At 45.9% G+C, this 19500-nt stretch overlaps 2 protein-coding genes across 12 annotated transcripts in view; both read right to left on the bottom strand.

The window, feature by feature from the left end:
- Positions 1-5464, bottom strand: part of NUP210L (nucleoporin 210 like) — a 53869-nt gene extending 48405 nt beyond the window's left edge. The window contains exons 1-2 of the mRNA XM_089483288.1: positions 5215-5464; positions 1295-1431 (exon numbers count right to left, since the gene is read on the bottom strand). Coding sequence (XP_089339414.1) covers positions 1295-1431; positions 5215-5408 — 331 coding nt within the window. The 5' untranslated portion in view covers positions 5409-5464. The remainder of the gene's footprint in view (positions 1-1294; positions 1432-5214) is intronic.
- Positions 5465-7266: 1802 nt separating this feature from the next.
- TPM3 (tropomyosin 3) overlaps positions 7267-19500 on the bottom strand; it is a 69022-nt gene continuing 56788 nt past the window's right edge. For 4 of the 11 annotated variants that reach the window (XM_089483682.1, XM_089483681.1, XM_089483690.1 and 1 more), the window contains one exon: positions 7267-8729. In XM_089483682.1, the coding sequence (XP_089339808.1) occupies positions 8647-8729 (83 nt within the window). In that variant the 3' untranslated portion in view covers positions 7267-8646. Of the gene's footprint in view, positions 8730-10710; positions 10883-10923; positions 11694-19500 lie in introns of those variants that run through there. The other 7 variants (XR_016272168.1, XR_016272167.1, XM_089483685.1 and 4 more) reach the window with 6 other exon arrangements.

Raw genomic sequence — 19500 nt, 5'->3', positions numbered from 1 at the left:
AAATATGTTTCCTTTTATTGTGTGTAGAAGCAAGCTCTCACAACCCATAGAAATATGTGGACTAATGCTTTTGGATAGAACAATTGAATATTTGCAATGACACTCTGTATTTATATTTATATGAGTATTGCAATGCAGTCTACACGCAGTGATGCGGATTGTATCTTCTTGTTTAGTGTACATTTTTGCACTTGTACTTTTTAGCTTGGTTATTTAGCAACTGTATGTTTTTGAAAAGAAAATTTAAACAAGGATTGACCCTAGCATGAGTATTCGGGGAAAAGAAATACCAGAAGGACAAACAAAAGCCTCATCACCTCCGTGTTCACAGTTTTCACACACACACCCAAGCATGGGTATGTTTTGGTTTACTCTCATGGATGCTATAGATATTAGTACACACTGGTTACACATTGCTTTGTATCCGGGATGGGGACCTTCCACACCCCTCTCTCTCTCTCTCTTTCTCTCTCTCTCACACACACAAACACTCACTCACTTTCTCTTTTACACGCAAAGCGAGTTTTAAAAGGATTAAACACATCCATATTAGCCTCCAGAAGGTTCAACTCCAGAAGGTTCAACTCTCTTATGTAATGGTAATTCTGAGACCCCAATAGCATTTTAAAATGTTTTATAAAAAGGGGTAGTCACGTCTGTTAGGGAAAACAGAGTAAGGGTGGCTCTCCGATCCTCTGAACTTGCTCCCTGTTTTACACTGCATGCTTTATTACTGTTCAATACATGGCTTTGGGATCATGTGATTTTAAGGAGTTCAAAAATACTGTAAATAAGCATACCAGCAACACTGTTAAGGCTATGTCTCTGCAGGGTTTGTTGTTCTTATTCAGCATAGATGAATGAAAGGCGCTTGATAAGCAATACAGTGATCCCACCACATTCACTGGGGTTAAGGGCGAAGGACCCTCGTGAATGTGGAAAAAACGCTAATGAAAAACGTGCTATTCTTTTTATCTAGGAATCTCCAGGTCCTCCGGTGCAACTCTATAGTCAAGATCTGCCAGAGGCTGATCATGCTGGAGGACCTACAGATGCCTAGAGAAGTCTTTTCTCTAGGAACCTCTAGATTCTCCAGCACAACTCTGTGGTCAGAGTTGCGCTGGAAGACCTAGAGATTCCTAGAGAGGACATATTAATCAAAGCCACAAGTAATCACATCCACAAAAGGCAAAGCCGCAAACGTAGCAGGCCAACTGTACTTCCCTTGGCTGGATGCTTCCTCACCCATCTTCTTTTTTGTTATAAGCAAACACTTCCCAAGCGACCCACCTACCTGTCTCCTCTGCTATGATCACGCTGGCTAGCTTGGTGGCCTGTGAGGAGCGAGTGGTGAGTAGGGCTTTCTGCGAGCAAGAAGTGCCATTCTCGTACATCGGCTCAATGGTGACCGCTTCATGCCGGGTGGAGTACCTGCAGGACAGAGCAGACAGGACTACGCTCTTTCCATGCTCTTGTGTTTTGTTCTAAAGTATACCTTTATTATAGGGTCGAGGAGGAAGCTGTCATGAACCAGACAATGCAGTTTGCCAATGCTTGGGATACACAGGTGGGAAATCACTGAATCAGAGTCGGAAGAGACCCCAAGGGCCATCCAATCCAACCCAATTCTGACATGCAGGAATTCACAATCAAGGAACTCACAATCCCCGACAGATGGCCATCCAGCCTCTGTTTAAAGACTTAAAAGGAATTAGGAGGATGCTTGTCACTTGTTTGCATTAGTGACCAATGTGCCATTGGCTCTTTTTGCTTAGGCTGTATTGTATTCAGTCTGAATGGTCAGAATAGTGAAAGCTGTAGTCACAATACTTCTGGAGGGCAGGAGCAATAATAGATCACAGAATCCTAGGGTTGGAAGAGACCAGTCCAACCCTATTCTGCCATGCAAGAACTCATCACCAAAGCACCTCTGACAGAAAACCATCCAGCCCCTGTTTAAAGACCTCCAAGGAGGGAGACTCCACCGCTCTCCAAGGGACTGTCTTCCATTGTCACACAGCTCTTTACTGTCAGGAGGTTCCTCCTAATGTTGAGCTGGAATCTCTTTTCCTATAGTTTGCATCCGCTGCTGCCTATGTGATGTTGTGAGAGTTCAGAGAAATTACTTTGGCAGACTGAAACCTTCAGAATCCCTCAGCCATGTATGCTCATCTTTTTCTTTGTGACGCTGTGAACTAGATATTCAGAACCACGACAGACCAGAACAGCTTGGGACCTTGATGCTTGAAAGAACCCGTCTCTGTATCCCTGCCCAACGATTGCCCACGAGACGAACCCACACTTGTTTTCATCTTGCCAACGGAACTTAAATTTAATTTCCTGGAGTACCCATGTGGCCAAGCGTAGGAGCAAGCAGTACCGTTTTCATACACTGGTCCAATGGTGACCGTTTTGTGTCGTGCGGAGTACCTCCCGATCTGCCAGTCTTGCAATCATCAGAGCTGGCATCTTAAACACTGAGCCACTGCATCCCTTATTATAAAGGTATACTTTATAATAAGGGATGCAGAGGCTCAGTGGTTAAGAGAAAGGTATACTTTATAATAAGAGTTAAAGACAGGAGAAAGAAAGAAAGAGCTTTAGCAGACAGGACCACACTTTCTTTCTCCTGTGTTTAATTCTAAAGTATACCTTTATAAATCCTACAACATCCAGACAATGATACCTTTATTGGGACAACCAAAATGCACAATTACATGCTGCAAATTTCCTTTACTTTGAAAATCTACCTGTAACCGCATGGGGAAAAAAAAGGGGGGGGAGCTTGCAGATAGCCCTCCCTACATCTAAACTAAGACCAGAAACAGAAAATGTAGGCCTATGACTAACATCTTCCATTTTTTCCATCCTGTTTCCTGGATGGAGAACCCAGTGTGGCTTCGAAAGCTTGCAACATGTAATTGGGCATGTAGGTTGGTCCAATAAAGGTATCACTGTGTGGGTGTTATAGGATTTGCTATATGGCCAACGTGGCTACCCCTAGATGTAGACCTTTATAATAAGAGAAGCAGTGGCTCAGTGGATAAGATGCAGACTCCAATGATTGCAATATCTGCAGGTTGGCAGTTCAAGACCTAAGTGCCATGTAACAGAGTGAGCTCACTAGAATCATACAATGGTAGAGTTGGAAGAGACCGCAAGGGCCATCCAGTCCAACCCCATTCTGCCATGCAGGAAATCCAAATCAAAGCATCCCCGACAGATGGCCATCCAGCCTCTCTTTGAAGACCTCTAAGAAAGGAAGTCCCAGCTTCTGCCAACCTAGCAGTTCGAAAGCATGTAAAAGTGCAAGCAGATAAATAGGGACCACTTCAGTGGAAGGTAACAGCGTTCTGTGCAGTCATGCTGGCCGCATGACCACCAGAGCCGTCTTCAGACAAGGCTGGCTCTTCAGGTTAGTAACAGAGATGAGCACCATCCCTTACAGCTGGACACGACTCGACAATCATGTCAAAAGGGGAAAGCTTTACTTTTTTATACCTTTATCATAGGGTCTAGAGAAAGAAGATGCCATGAACAGAGACAATGCAACTTGCTAATGCTTGAGATACACAGTTGGGAAATGTAGGGTCATCTTTCTTTATGGCACTGTGAACTAGACCTCTCTGTATATCTGTCCAGCAACTGCCCAAAAGCTGACCTTCCTTTCCCCCTCTTTTTGTCTGGCGAATAGGATTTAAATTGTATTTCCTGGAGGACCCACATGGGCAAAAGCATCCCTCCAATGCCACCTGAATTAAAGACAGCAACATCCCTTAATAATAATAATACTTATTTATTTATAACCCGCTCTTCAGCCAAGGCTATCAGAGCGGCTTACAATTTGTTAATCTCGACAAAATGCAGGTTTGTGACTAACACCGTCCTGTTTGTTTTTTCTTACTGTATGATTTTGAACATCTGATGAAGAAGCCAGTGGAGCTTCAGAAGATGGCAGTGTGAATTTTGGTTGGCTCCATAAAGGCATCATTGTCTTGTGGATTTGGGATGTTATTAGACTTTGCTACATGGCCGTTTCTGGATATGCTTTACAGCAAGCTTTGTTGTTTTATTTTTTAAAATCTAAGATTTTAAAAACAAAATGTAAAGCAGTACTGTTTTAAAATGGGAGGGATCTCTTTTATGCCCATTTGGCACCTCCATCACTTTCGAGAGGGATGTTATTTTTGTGACAATTATTAATAGTGTGATATTACTGTGAGAGCCATGTGGCATAGTGGTCTGAGCGTTGAATTATGTCCTGGAGGGCAGAGGAGGGTAACCAAAATGGTGAGGGGTCTCAAAACCATGAAACCCTATGAGGAGAGACTTAGGGAGCTGGGGATGTTTAGCCTGGAGAAGAGAAGGTTAAGAGGTGATATGACAGCCCTGTTTAAATACTTGAAGGGATGCCATATTGAGGAGGGAGCAAGCTTGTTTTCTACTGCTCCAGAGAAAAGGATCCAGAACAATGGATGCAAGCTGCAGGAAAAGAGATTCCAGCTCAACATTCGGAGGAACTTCTTGATGGCAAGAGCATTTTGTCTGGGGAAGATGCTCCCTTGGAGGACAGTGGTCTTCAAACAGAAGCTGGATGGCCATCAGTCGGGGATGCTTTGATTGAGAGTCCCTGCATGGCAGAATGGGGTTGGACTGGGTGGCCCTTGGGTCTCTTCCAACTCTATGGTCTGAATCTCTGACCAGTCTGTTTCTGGGCACAATTCAAGGTACAAAGCCCTATTTGGCTCAGGTACGGGTCACTGGAGGAAGCTGGCATGATGTAGTAGTTTGGACCATTGGATTGTGATGCTGGAAGCCAGGGTCCGAACCACAGCTGAGCCACTTGGCGTGACCTTGGGCGAGTGGCACTCTCTCAGCCTCAGAGGATATAATACGCATTCGGAGGAAGCAGGGCAAAGCCTACCAAAGGCTCAGGCTGCAAAGTTACTTTCTCCCAGTGCGTCTCAAAGGTGGCCCCTCTCTACCTAATTTACACTTGATCATATTAATATGATATTAATTAATAATCACATTAATACTAATAATGCCTCATTGAAGGGCACACAACAGTTCCTTGTCAGAATGGCTCCTCTATTCAACCCCTCCAGGCAAGCCCCGCCCACTCTCCACGCCCCTCTCAACACAAGCCCCGCCCCAGCCCCGCCCCAGCCCCGCCCCCAAACTCCTGGCTCTATATAACCCGCCCCTCCTCACCAGGAGTAACAGCCGCCTTCTGCGCCGAGGACGAAGGGCACGCGCTTCTCCTGGCTAAAAGGCAGCAAGACTTTGGGGGCGTTCAGCTTGTAAGCCTCGGCTAGGCCCGCCAATAGAAACCCCGAGGCCAGGAGGAGGAGGACGAGCAGCGGCCCCGGCGGAGGGGCTCGGCCAAGCCAGGCCGAGGCCGCCATCGTCGAAGAGTCGCTGAGAACCGCGGCACAAAATGGCAGCCAAGTTGTCACCAGCGTTCTCACCATGCGCCGCCGTTCTGCGCATGCGCGGCCGCCCAAGGCTTTTATTCGCTGGGCGCTTTCCCCCTTCCGCGTGTGTTCTGAATTCTTCTGCGCATGCGCGGGCCGCCCAAGGCTTTTATTCGCTGGGCGTCCCCCGCCTGTTATGAATTCTTCTGCGCATGCGCGGGCCGCCCAAGGCTTTTATTCGCTGGGCGCTTCCCCCGCCTGTTATGAATTCTCCTGCGCATGCGCGGGCCGCCCAAGGCTTTTATTCGCTGGGCTCTTCAGCGTTCTGTAGTCAGTGCGCGCATGCGTAGAACTTCGCTTCCCAGCATAGAACTCTGGTACCACAATGAACTACAATTCCCAAGATTCCCTAGCACACAGCCAGGTCTCCCACTAGGCTATTTCTGCAGTGTGTTCTGGCCCATGGATTGGAACCCACTTCTTCAGACACATTGATGGAGAGGGCAGTAGCCAAATACAAGTTTTCCTGGCACTGTTCTGCTGTGGATGATAGGCATTGCAACCCAAAAATATACGTATATGCCCAAGGATTGGCTGGGAAATGTTTGCCTTTTTCCAGGGCCCAGATTTACTCACTTGACACAGGAGCTAGCCATGCTGGATGGGGGATTCTGGGAATTACAATCCCAAAAATGCTTTCCCAGGAGTTTTTGCTACTTCTGGTTTGCTCAGTGGGGGGTGGCGTTGGTTCAAAAATGCAGCAAACATGGAGGCCAGGCTTCTGGTGCATACAGATCCAATGCGTTGCTGCTGCTGAGCCCGGAGCCTGAGGCCGGCAGCTCCCCAAAGTGGTGCCAAAGTGGGCAACTGCTGACAACGGCCCTTGTTGGTAAAGAAAGCTGCCTTTGTGCTTCGCCACAAGAAGGCCATGGAGGGATGCCCAGTGCCTGCCCTCTATATATTTTAGGCTGCATCAATAAAAGTATAGTGTCTAGATCTAGGGAAGAAATAATAGTGCCCCTCTTATTCTGCTCTGGTCAGGCCCCACCTGGAATGCTGTGTCCAGTTCTGGGCACCACAATTCAAAATGGATGTGGAGAAACTGGAGCATGTGTAGAGGAGGGGGGCTAAAATGTGAGGGGTCTGGAAACCATGAAGCCCTATGAGGAGAGACTTAAGGAGATGGGGATGTTTAGCCTGGAGAAGAGAATGTGAAGAGGTGATATGATAGCCCTGTTTAAATACTTAAGGGGATGTCATATTGAGGAGGGAGCAAGCTTGTTTTCTGCTGCTCCAGAGAACAGGACCCAGAGCAATGGATGCAAGCTACAAGAAAAGAGATTCCAGCTCAACATTAGGAAGAACTTCCTGACAGTAAGAGCTGCTTGACAGTGGAACACACTGAGATTTTGGTGGAGTCTCCTTCCTTAGAGGTCTTTAAACAGAGGCTGGATGGCCATTTGTCAGGGATGCTTTGATTGAGAGTTCCTGCATGGCAGAAGGGGGTTGGACTGGGTGGCCCTTGGTGTCTCTTCCAACTCTATGATTCTATTTAGAACAGGGATGAGTGAAGCAAGTGCCACACTCGAATTGTGTTGTGGGACTACATGTAAACCTCCCAACTCTGTCAGATTGCAACTCCTATCAACCCCAGCCCTCATACTCATGCTCAACAGTGATGGAAACTGTAGTTCAGCAACATCTAGAAGGCCTCTATTATCCACTGCTGCGAGTACTCCTACTGTTCCCAGAAACTTCCCCATCCCACGGCAGTGTTATTTTCCAAGTCCCACTTGCATAACAGGGTACATCCCCTTGGAAAAGAAAAGAAAAAGGCTCATACGATGGATAATGGAGGGAATGCTTCCGTTTATTATTTCCAAAAAAGACCATAAAAGACAAAAGGGTTTTTCTTTCTTTTTTTTAGTATCAAAACAATTGATATGGTTTCCTCATTTCTCCACACTGGCCCCTAAAAGCCTTTGTGGTGTACACACTTCCTCAAGGCCCAGCTGGGTTGACAGAAACACAAGAGAAGCAGAACACCAGAAAGCAACATGGCAGCTGATGTCGTTTTCTGTTTTTAAGACAATAGGACAGGGCTGTTGGCGAGAATGAGGGCAAGGTACCTCCTGGCATCAGGAAGAGCACACTGGAAAAAGAAAACCAGCCCTCTCCTCACTTTACCAAACACACAGCAAGCTTAAGCTTGGCTGGGGGAAAAGAGATTTCATGGTTATCATGGGGGACAGACTGGGGAGCTGCCAGTTTCTTAGTAAGGAGGCGTGAAAATTTACAATGAGAAAAAGTAAAGGTGTGCAAAGGAGAACAGTTAAGTGTGTTTAGAGAGGAAAAAATGATCACTTTAAAAACCTGATATATAATTTTGACACAGTCGTGTACCCCTATAGAAATACAGCTTTAAAAACCACAAAATGTGTGTTTGTGTGTTAAGACTGCACCTTTCCCCCCCTCTCTTTCTTTTTTTAATTTGGCAAATAAACAAAACCTCACTTCTCCCTCTTCCTGGAAGCCACATCTTTGAGACCCCAAAGAGCTCAAGAGGGACTTGTTTTGTGCCGAGGTGAGTTCTCCCGAGCAGATCCCACATTGGTTTTTGTTCAGCTGGCTCTGGCCAAGACACTTGGGACTGCTCTATAGATGTGCATGGAACAGTCTTCCCTCCCTGGAAAACCTGGCAAGCAACAGAAGAGTGCATCGGGGAGGAGAGCCAGGTTGATCGCAAACCTTAAAAGCCAACATCTTGCAAGCACTGGTGTTACAAGGGCCAGTTTCAGAAAGGGGGGAAAAAAGGAGGGGGGGAAAAGAAGAAGACCCTATCCCACCATCACTATAAAGAAGTGTACATCTCAGATGCACCCTCCTCAAACCAGTATTGCCTTGCATGTGGGTTTTTCCATTAATGGCTCTGCGGGTGAACTCAGCCCAGCGATGGCCTGTAATCCTTGCAAGGGTTGGAGGCAGAAGGGCAGAATTGGCAGAGACGTTTGGTTCAGTTGGCAACGGAAGCTGGAATGTTAAAACGTCTACCCTTCTCCTCCCCTTTCAAGGGTTAGAAGCCAACTTACTTCTCCTTTTCTTTCTTTTTTTTTCTATTTGTTTTCTTTTTTGCTTTTAAGACAGAGCTGGCCCCAGCAGAAAGCCGCTGCTTAGGGGGCTAGAAAGGCAGTGAGGGAATCAAAGTGAGGCTGGCTGCAGGGAGGGCCTTTTACATGTCGTTCAGGTCGAGCAGGGTCTGGTCCAACATCCGTTGCGTGCAGAGATGCTCCTCTTTGGTGCATTTCAGTTTATCTGGAAGGAAAAGAGATGGTTTATCAATACCTATCCCATTTGGAGCCCATGCTTAGCTCAGCAACACTCCTCCAACCCTCCCTCTGCATCTCAAATGGTGCACTCCCTGGCAATGCAGCGTTCGCCACAGCAGCGCAGCCAGCCCCAAAGCTTTAACTTTCGACGGTGTGGATTGTGGCTTTTGGCCCCAAACCACAGTCCTTCCATCCTCCTCCCTCATACACCCTGACATCCCACAGATGCACCTGGTGCCAGACTATCCCGAACTGTGATAGCCAAAGCTGTGTACGCTACATGCTTGGGAATAGCGCAAACTTTGAACCACCACCCCAGTCAATCCTAATCCCCAGAAGCTGTGTTCCTGCCGCCTGTTCATTTTATACAGCCTTCGCTCATGATGGTGGAGAGCAAGGGAACAATACCAGATCCATAAAGAATGCAATGCACACTTACCCAGTGCTAAGTGTTAGTCAGCACAGGAGGGTTTACCTCTAAGTAAAAGCACCTAACATCATTGTGCAATGCTTGACTACCTGGTAAGGCTTCTATGACAACAGCTATGGATTTCATCTTTTTAGATATACAGTGGGCCCTTGGTATCCACTGGGGTTTGGTTCCAGGACACACACACACCGTGGATACCAAAATTTGTGGATGCTCAAGTCTCATTAAATACAGTAAAGTTGTGTCCCTTGTATACAATAGCAAAATCAAGGAATGCTTTTTTGGAATTTGTTTTTAAAATATTCTCAAGCGGCGGATGCTTGAATCTGTGGACACAAAAACCTGTGGATATGGAGGGATGACTGTATCCTGACAGCGTGAAGGAAAACACTGTTCAGCTTAAAGCCAAGACAGCCTTGAATCTTGATTCTAAACCTAACAGGAGATTTTTGGGTTGTTTTCTGGACTACAAAGACAAGAGATTTTGGCCAGCATGACTGCACCAAACGCTGTTGCTGTCCCACCAAAGTGGTACCTATTTATCTACTTGCACTTGCATAGTTTCAAACTGCTAGGTTGGCAGAAGCTGGGACCAAGTGATGGGAGCTCACTCCATCATGTGACACTTGGGCCTGGAACAGCCAACGTTCTGATCTTACCATCGTCAGAATTGGTGTCTCAACCACTAACCCATCACATCCCATTGTGGGCTACACCCCACAAAAAATTTAAATGGCTTCCAAATGCCCTCTAGGGAGCATGGAGCATTTTGCCATTTTTTCAAGGCTCTGGGCACAGGACAGGGCCTTCTTTTAGCAAGCCATTCTCTATTCTCATTTTAGGAAATGGATGTTCCTGAGCCTAAAAGCCTGGGAAGGGGCACAAAAATGTCAAAATGTTTCCCATGCTCCCTGGAGGGCATTTGGAGACCAAACATATTTTAGCCTGAGGGCCAGAGGAACAGGCCTGGGGGCTGTATGCGGCCCACAAACAGCATTTCCCCCAACTCTATGGGATGCTGGGGTTCCTAAAGGGACTACTCATCCTTGGAGGATTCTAGACCTGTGTATACATGGAGAGGCATGCAGTTTAACTTGCCAGAGTCTTCAAGCTATTTACCCATCTCAGAAGACATACAAGATGGCTAACAGACTCTGCTCCTATCCCAGGGATTGCAGCCGCCCCATAGGGGGAAAAAAAACATCTGAGAGGGGGAATGATCCAATGGCAGCACATGAATCGTGTCTCATTGCTCAGTGTGCCCAGAGGGTCACACACAGCCTAAAGCAGAAAGTAAACTGATCACATGCTGTCTTGCCATCTGTGCATAGAAGCATGCACAGAAATAATTGATCTATCAGGCAAATGTATCTTCTGCATTCCAGTTTTAAGAACGGACGCTTCCTGTGCACAGGCAGGCTTAGAACAGTGGGATGAAAAAGCAAAGCCGGGGGGGGGGGGGGGATTGCTTCTCAAGCTAAGCCTGGTGAATCCCACAGTGGGAAAGCCCATTTTAAATAAATAAATATATGATGACCATGCTTCCTACACAGACGACTGCATTGGAGCGCTTCCGACTTGTGTAAATTGTTCTGATCGCTGGTTCTGTAGCGGCAAAGTGCCCCTTCTGTCCAGACGGCACTGATTCCAGCTGGTGAGGTGATACCTACCAAATCGTCTTCTGCAGAACAAGTCCATGTTTCTGCCCACTGGACAGCATGTTTTTTTAAACACAAAGGACAGCACAAATGGAAAAGGACACCCCAGGCACATTTAGAAGTGGGCCAGTGGTTTTATTGATATGAGACAAACATATATATATATATATGTGTGTATAATATATTTATATATACTTTTAAAAAATAACGAATCAGCCAAATCCATGCAATAGAAGCTTTACAGGGAGAAAAGAAGAAGACAACAACAGAGTCCAAGGAAAGAAGGTACCGCTTAGTAGGATCACAAATGGGAGTCTAGAGAAGCAGCTACAGTGGACTGCCTATGGGGAAGAGAAGTCTAGAACTAGCCCCCCTGCCACAGAGAAAGAAAACAGCCAATGCTATTCCAGCCTTCTAGTTACACTGTGGATAGATCCTACAAACTACTATACAAGCTCTTTTCTCGTTCTTTTACAAGAACTTGTTCCACGTTCTGTTACAAGCACTAGCGGTCTACAGCACCGAGAAGAGGCGGTGGTTAACACTCGTGGTGCAGGGTTGGTTGGTTTGTAAAAGCATAGGGGGAAAACCCCAAGAACATCAGAGAGGGTAAGCGTCAAGTGCTCCCGTTAAATGGTAGGGAGTGCCCTACGTCAGCCAGCTTTCAAAAATAAAATAACAATACACGCTCCGATTTTCAGTCTCCATCAGGCTGGCCCCCAATGTCCCAGAGTAAGTGGGGTTTAAAAAAGAACAACACTGGGATTAGCAGAGCCCCGTTCTCAGTCACACAGATCATGCAGTGTTAACTTCAGCTCATTAGCGAGCAGACGGTTTTTCTCAAGCTGGCTGTACAGACGCTCTGCAGCGGCAAGAGAAAAGAAGGAGGAGGACATATGGGAGGGGAAAAAAAGAAAGAGAGAAAAAGAGAGGAAAAGGGAAAAAAAAGAAAAAGGGAAGGTTAGTTACGTACCAAAGATGGGGGACTCCTCCCGCTTCCATCACAAATGCCAACCCAACCTGGTTTCAGGCCAAAAAAAGGGGTTTCGTTGCCAGAAAAAGTGAGGGGTAGAGAACAGTGGCATATACCCAAAGGGAAGAAGTGGCATGTTATACAACAGTTAGAAATGAAAGCAGTGCCTGCTTACAAGAATAAACGATGGCAACGCATGCTTATGCATGGAGTAAAAAGGGAAGCTGGGAGGGACAGAAAGAGGTTGCTTACCCCATCACTACCATTTGGAGATGCCGCAAGAGCGATGCCCAGCCTTGGACCAATGTTGGGCTGTGGCCTGCAACAGTTATGTCCACAGGGATATGCACCAAACAGAGAGATAGGTTCCCAATCCCTGAGAGGTTGCATCAGTCCCAAAGAGTTTGGACAGAACTTCTCTCCCATGGACAGCACAGAAAAAGAGAGAGCCAGCAGCTCACTCGTTCTGGCTTTTGGAAGATGGGAATGGTCTCTTCTCTGTCCAAAAAACGAACGAGGATGTCTGATGGCAAGGCAATCACAAGCTGAGAAAGACATAGCGTACCAACCTGGCAGAGTCAAACTGTTTAGCCCAGTATCATCTACCCTGACCAGCCATCTCCGAACTTACAGGTAGAAATCGATACCAAGCCCTCCTTGACTGTAGAGGTGGTCAGCCTGGCTGCCTCAGGCCTCCCAGTCCAAGAGGGAAAGGCTAAACTATGAAAATACAGGAAGAGTACATAGCTACCAATTTCTGTTGTCATAAACACAGGCACCTTTGCATCTCTGAGGCTCCAGGTCCTTATACTGGGAGATGGAGCCCCTCTCCAAAGAAAGTGGGTGCTTGGTCTTTCCCCAAGTGCTCCAAAGCCAGTGCTACAGACAAGGTTGCAATTCTCAGCCTCTGCTACAGCATCCTCCCAGGCCCCTTGGTAGGGGAAATCTACCCACTCCAAATGAGCCAAAAGACCTTAAGGATCCATCAGCCAGCAAAGCTCCACCACATATATCACCAAGTTCCAGTTCTTATCAAATCCCATTTTTACTGAGGAGGGGTCACAACCTGGCAGCACAGTCTCTGCTTTACATCCCAGGTTCAATCCCCACCACTTTCACACAGGGCTCAGAAAGAACCAGGTCTGAAACTACAAGGAGTTGAGACCATGCCGAGCTAGATAGAGAGCAAAAGATCCAGCCCACCTATGACTTAAGTTTTAATATTCGTATCACTTAATTATTTTAACTTTTGTAATTCACTGTTTTAGTTTGATGGTTTTACATTTTTGAATGCCATTTTGGGAGAAAAGCAGGATATAAATCCCACAAATAAAAATAAATAAATAAATAAGACAACTATCTATTTAAATCAACCCCTTTTTCAAAATCACGAGGACTGGAATCTTAGGCCTGTTACAGACTGCCGAAGGTCGCACCAAAGCCACACTCCATTCCTAAGCACTGGAGTGCAGCTTTGGTGCAGCTTCCGGATTCTTATGACCCATGCATCATTTAAATAGCATATCTCCAAAGAGACCCGAAGCAGCTTTATTTTGGCAGTCTGTAACAGGCCATAATTTATTTTAGAGGAAAGGCTATAACTCAGTGGCCGAGAAAGTGTCCAAGACACCTACGGAAAGCCACTGCCAGCTGGTGTGGCCAGTGCCATCTTCCAGGTAGGCTGGCTCAGTATAGGCAGTTTCTTAGCTTCTCTGGTAGCTGTTTTTATTGCACAACACACCTTGTTTCCAGGATCTGAGCTCCAAGTGTTTGCCTTTTGTTGAAGGGAACAATGTGGCTGAACACAACCAGGGAGGGACACAGAGCAAGGCAAAGGTGCAAAGGCACTGGACAGAACAAAGGGTTCTTTGCAACCAATACTCCCTCCTCACAAAGGGACACTCCTTTGGCAAGAGGTCCCCTGCTGCTGGCCTGAGAGAACTAACAGACTGCCAATTCACAGGATGCCAAGTTCCACACTTGAAGAGAGGTGTTTGCAGGTAGAGTGGAGGTGGTTGTTGTGTGCCTTCCAAGTTGTCTCCAACTTACAGCAAACCTATCATGGGGTTTTCTTGGCAAGTTTCTTCAGAGTGGGCTTGTTATTGCCTTTCCAGTCACCCAGTCGGTTTCGTGACCAAGCTGGGAATTGAACCCTGGTCTCCAGAGTCATAGTCCAACACTCAAATCGCTATGCCCTGCTTGCTCTCTAAGACTGGAGGCACAAACACAACACCTAGTACCCACAACTACTCTCACAACCTCCATGTTTCATTTAGCCTGTAATCCACAGAAAGGCTAAAAGACCTATATCCGAGCTCTAACTTGTCAGGATACCTTGAATCCCAGTACTTTTGCAGTTAACCTTCTGTGCTCCCATCCTTCACCTGTCTCTCTGCTCATAGACCGACCACTTTCTCATAAGCCTATCCACCAAGTCCATGTGCCAAATCAATCACATATGAACCTTGAAAGCACTTCTCATATTTGCATACAGTTCTCCTCTTAACCTTTGAGACATTGGTGCAATAGGGCACTCCATGCTGGTTGGTGGAGGGGAGAGAGCAGCTTGCTCGAGTTAATTCCTAAACAGCTTTGTGGTTCTCAGGTCGGATCTGATGGATGTGCTACTTGCGTCAGTCTGTGCTGCCAGGGTGAAAAAGTAATTGCACAGAAATATGTAACACTATCTCCCAGAGGGTTAACTGGACCAACCCACTAATCCAAGCAGTCATGGGTTTGGGCTTCAGGCATTGGAATAATTCCATTCTCCAAAACGCTGTTCTACCCACATTTGTAATGGCTTTCCTCCCCAAGGCACAAGGCGGTACATGTGGCTCTTTGGTAGGGTGGGGTTAGGCTGAGACACAGAGATGGGCCCAAAATGCTAACTTAGCTCTTCTTACACCAAACACTCAAAAGCAACATGAGGCCGATGTGGCAGGAGAATAGAGATCGCGTCATGAGTGAAAGAAGGTATCTTAATCGGAGCCATGGCTTTATCCATCTAACCCAGTAGTAATCACAGGGTCCACGTAGGTTGCCAGGTGCCCCTTATTGCAAGGGATGTCCCCTATCTGAGGGTCAGAAAGCTTTTCCTTTTCTACAAACTGAACTAGATGCCAATTCCATATTTTTGGGGTCTGGGGCTTTTTTAAAAAACAAATGTGTGCATGTCATTTACAAATATGCACAATACATTAACTGTACAGAGAAACGTTTAGCCATGTTAACTGAAATCAATATTTTGCTTTGGAATTTAGGTAGAACACAAACTTACTACAACTACTTCCTGGCTGGCAGCCCTCCATGTTATGCATTTCCACCATTCTTTATTGCTGTTTTGAAAATATGGCAACATTAGGTACATGGGAATCAGATGGCTCCCAAAGCCATTTTCCCTTTCAGAATAAGAACCAGTAGCACATAGTGCTGTTTCAGTTTCATTCTGAGACTGGAGCAACCCCTGAAGCTTAACCAATACTGTCTCAGTTGGTGTAGTGGTTTGAGCCTTGGAGTACAGCTCTGGAGATGAGGGTTTGATTCCCTGCTGGGCCATGATGCCCACTGGATGTCCTTGGGCAAGTCACATGCTCTCAGCCTCAGGGGAAGACCATGGCAAGCCTGAACAAATCTTGCCAAGAAAACCCCACGATAGGGTCGCCTTAGGGTCACCATAAATCAAAACGACTTGAGGGTAACAAAAAATACCGAAGGCAGCTCTCCAGGGCCTTGGGCAGGGAAAAGTCTTTCCCAGTTCCAGTTGTTGGCTGACGTCCCTTTTAACAGGAGATGCTGGAAATCAAATCAGGGACCTTCTCTGCGTAGAGCAGGTGCCCTTCCATGGAGTTGCAACCAACCTTTCTTTCTCCTACTGGGTTCTGTTAAGCGTTTTGCTTTCTATGGTTTATTTCTGTAAATCTATGATTATAGCACATTGGGATGTACTGATTAGAGTGTTGTGCTATGACTCTGGAGATCAGTGTTCAAATTCCCACTTGGCCATGGAAACCCATTGGGTAACCATGGGCATGCCACACTCCTTCAGCCTTAGATGAAGGCAATGGCCTTTCTTAACAAATCCTGGCAAGCAAACACCTTAGGGTTGACATAAGTTAGAAACAACTTGAAGAAACACAACAACATAGCACTTTGGATAGGAGGAAGATCAACAAAATTTTATCAAAATAAATAATGGCTTGGAGATGTGTCAACCAAGCATCCTGGGATTCTTCAGCTTGACAGGCCAGATTCTGACTATGCCTGGCAACCCTAGTAAGTGTAGCTGTAAAGGCATCTTTAGGAGGGTGGGATGCAAGAAAAGGAAGGGAAACTGGGCCAGTGCTGAAATATTGGCTGGCTTCCAATGTAAGAGAAAGGGAAACCATCATCTGGTTCTGATCAAAGAGAGATTAGACTAGTGCCACATGGCTCTTTCCAGTCCCATGAGGGCAACTGACCTCATCAAAACAGAGGAAGGCAAAAGGGAGGTTGGGATCTCTGAGATTTGGAGTAGTCTGGCTATCAAGAGGAGCAACTAAATGATTCTCCAATACATTATATTTCTAAGCTGAAGATTGCTTGGGGTAAGCTGGAACGGACTGTGTGGGGAAGGCTCCTGAGCTCTGTTTAGTTCTGTTACCCTTCCCCACACATACCTTATCTCAGAAATCCAAAGTGCATACATCTGCAGCACTCTCTGGGAGAGAGGACTGTCAAAATCTTGCAAGTCTGACGTCTGCCCATGCCTGCGATATCCCTATGCACTCACACTACCTGCATGTTCCCTGGAAAACCTCAAATGCCCGTCAAAATGGCCCAGACACAGAACACCTTGGTTCCTATGGGAAAGCAAGCTGCAATGTGTGGGCTGTTTGGTGTGAGAAGTTGCCTTATATTGTGCCAGGCCACAGGTCCATCTAGCCTGGTCTCCACACTTTGAAAAGCAAAAAGCATCATTCCCTGTCACCATTTTGAGAAGAACTGCAGAGGAAAATGAAGGTATTTCAAGAGGTCATATGGTGTTCTAAGGCACTTGTTGAGTTTTCCCCCTGAGTGTTTTTAGACATTTAAGGAGCTTTTTGCATATTAGGGGCAAAAACTGCCTGAAAATCAGGTGAAAAGTATCGAAGGTGCAAAGCACAAATGGGCAATTGGCTTAATTCATCTGTTCAGATGGCAGCAATGGGGTCATGGAGCTCTGTTGGCTCAAGACTCTATGTTGTCCTGTGGCAACTAAGTATAAGCCCACCTGTGAGGGACTAAGACAGGGATGTCCAAACTCTGGCCTTCTAATTGTTTTGGACTTCAGCTCCCAGAATCCCAGACCATTGGCCAAGGTGGCTGAAGCCTCTGGGAGCTGAAGTCCAAAACACCTGGACGGCCAGTCTGAACATCACTGGACCAAGAACTGTAGACATTGCATCTCACAATGAATATGCACAGCAAGGAGGATGGCCATTCTGGGCTCATCTACCAGTCAGAGGAAGAGCTCAACTGCAAGGAGTTTACTACCACTTCTACATACACATTGTCTATCAGAAAGACCACTAGGCCCAACTACTAGCTTCCCTGGGATAGCAAATCCAATGGAAAGCATCACTCAAGAGTCCATTTGTTGATTGAAAGGCTAAGAACTGCTGGGTTGGATATGCACATATGTGAAGGCAGAGGCCCACTTGCCCAGACTAGACAAATGAAAAATGCAGAACTTCAAAGCGACCTGAATTTATTTCATTTCTCCTTCCCTTCCCTTCCCTTCATATCATGTTTACTAAAATGCGAGCCTGAGAGCCGCAACTCTTTTAATTTGTGTTCTGTTATTTTCTAAGCTGGTGTAGAAGAGTCACTGTGATGCAATAGTTCGTATCTGGGAGCCCAGGATTCAAATCCCTACACAGCCATGGAAGCCCTCTGGATGATCTCGAGCAAACGTCACACTCTTTCAGACTCAGAGGAAGACAACAGCAAACCACCTGTGAAGAAATCTTGCCAAGAAAATCCAGAGACAGGTTCACCCTTGGGTTGCCATGGCAAAAACATCATTGAATGGCCACAATTTGCTCACCAATTCCTATTTTTCCATGGGTTGTGCCTATCTGCCACAGCATCCCACCTAACCTTGTGAACTGCACTGTTGAAAAGCACCTATAATGCTGAAAAAGAAATTCCCAGAGAGCGATTACAGGGCCGAGGCAAAGAAGAGAGCTTAGACTGTCATAATGTTGTGAAGGGAGTGATCCTTTTCCCAAAAACCCATCATTAAATATTGCCTGGGGAGCAGAAACATTAAGCAGACAGAAGTGCATTGCAGCTGTTGTAGTCCGAGAGATAGCAGCACACCAATACCTATTTCTCTTTCCCGTGTCTTGTTCGCAACAACTTCAGTACCTCAAGCCATTTCCCCATCTGCACAGCTTTGTTGTGCAAGAGACACACTGTAAGTTTCTTCCATGAGAATGTAAGCCTAGCATGGCACTGGGGATGCGGGAGATGGGGCGTCTTGATCCTGACTGAAACCACACGCTGGGGTCTTTCCAGGTGCATTGATGAACCAAAGTTTGCGGCAACTGAAGAAAAAAACTCTCAGTATTTTCAAGAGACTTTTTGCCTTGCATTTCTCAAGACTTAAGACTAGAACAAGAACTCCATGTTTGAGATAAATGCAATCCTGATTATTTTGTTTGGCTCTGTAGCAGTTACTTACATGAGTTAGCAATACATTTAAGCAAGGTCAGCTCTTGTTAGTGCTTGGATGTGAGACCACCAATGAATACCAGGTACTGTAGGCTATATTTCAGAGGAAGAATCTGGCCAAACCATCTCTGAGTACTCCTTGCTCAAGAACCTTCCATAAAATTCACAGGGTCGCCCCAAGTTGATAGGCAAAGACATATACACAAATACATAATGAATACTTACAGGGCCAAAGGCAAAAGGGACACAGCTAAAAGCCCAATTTAGTCTGGATTCAAACTCTCACCTCCAATAAATGAAGAGTAAGGAGAGGAAACTCATGGGGCCAAAACCCATACAAAAGTAGGAAAACACCAAACAGTCTTGAGAGTATTACATTGTTTTAAACTGAGTACAATTGTAAACTTAACTGTTTTAAGGTGATTTTATATCTTTTAACTGCATTTAATCTTTTTTAAGTGTAGGTTTAAATTGTTTTAATGCCGTGAGTAATTTAATTCCATTTTGAAGTTCACTTTCAGCATGTTTTCAGTGGTATTGTTCTTTTTAAATAGTAAGCCGTCTCGAGTCCCAATTTTTGTCAGAAAAGTGGGATAAAATGTAAGGACAACAAGAGAAAGACAGATCCAGTCCCACAGCCTCAGGTTCCCCACCCAAGAACAGAAGCGCCCAAGTTGTGTTGGATGACAATGTCCAGTCACTGCTGGTCATCCTGGCTAGAGTGAGCTTCCAAACATTTATGAAACATTCTAGATATTTCAAGATGTTGTTTTGGTGTATGGGCGCGAATGTAAAAGAGAAATGGTGGAAAAGGAAGAGGGAGAGAATGCACTCAGACTGTCTTTCCTTTATTTTGCTTCTGAATGCTTCCCCCCCAATGATTCCTACTTCTTTGAAGGTTTAACATATATACTTGACTATAAATCGGCCTCATGTATAAGTCTAGGGCAGATTTTGGGGCCAAAATTATGGATTTTGATATGCCCCATGGATAAGTTGAGGG

The sequence above is a fragment of the Sceloporus occidentalis genome, unplaced genomic scaffold (genome assembly GCF_023333645.1).
Source record: "Sceloporus occidentalis isolate IW3139 unplaced genomic scaffold, rSceOcc1.0.p SCAF_20, whole genome shotgun sequence".
In the NCBI taxonomy this organism is placed as follows: Eukaryota; Metazoa; Chordata; class Lepidosauria; order Squamata; family Phrynosomatidae; genus Sceloporus; species Sceloporus occidentalis.
The sequence above is the reverse complement of the archived record's forward strand: the minus strand, read 5'-3'. Positions and strand labels throughout refer to the sequence as shown.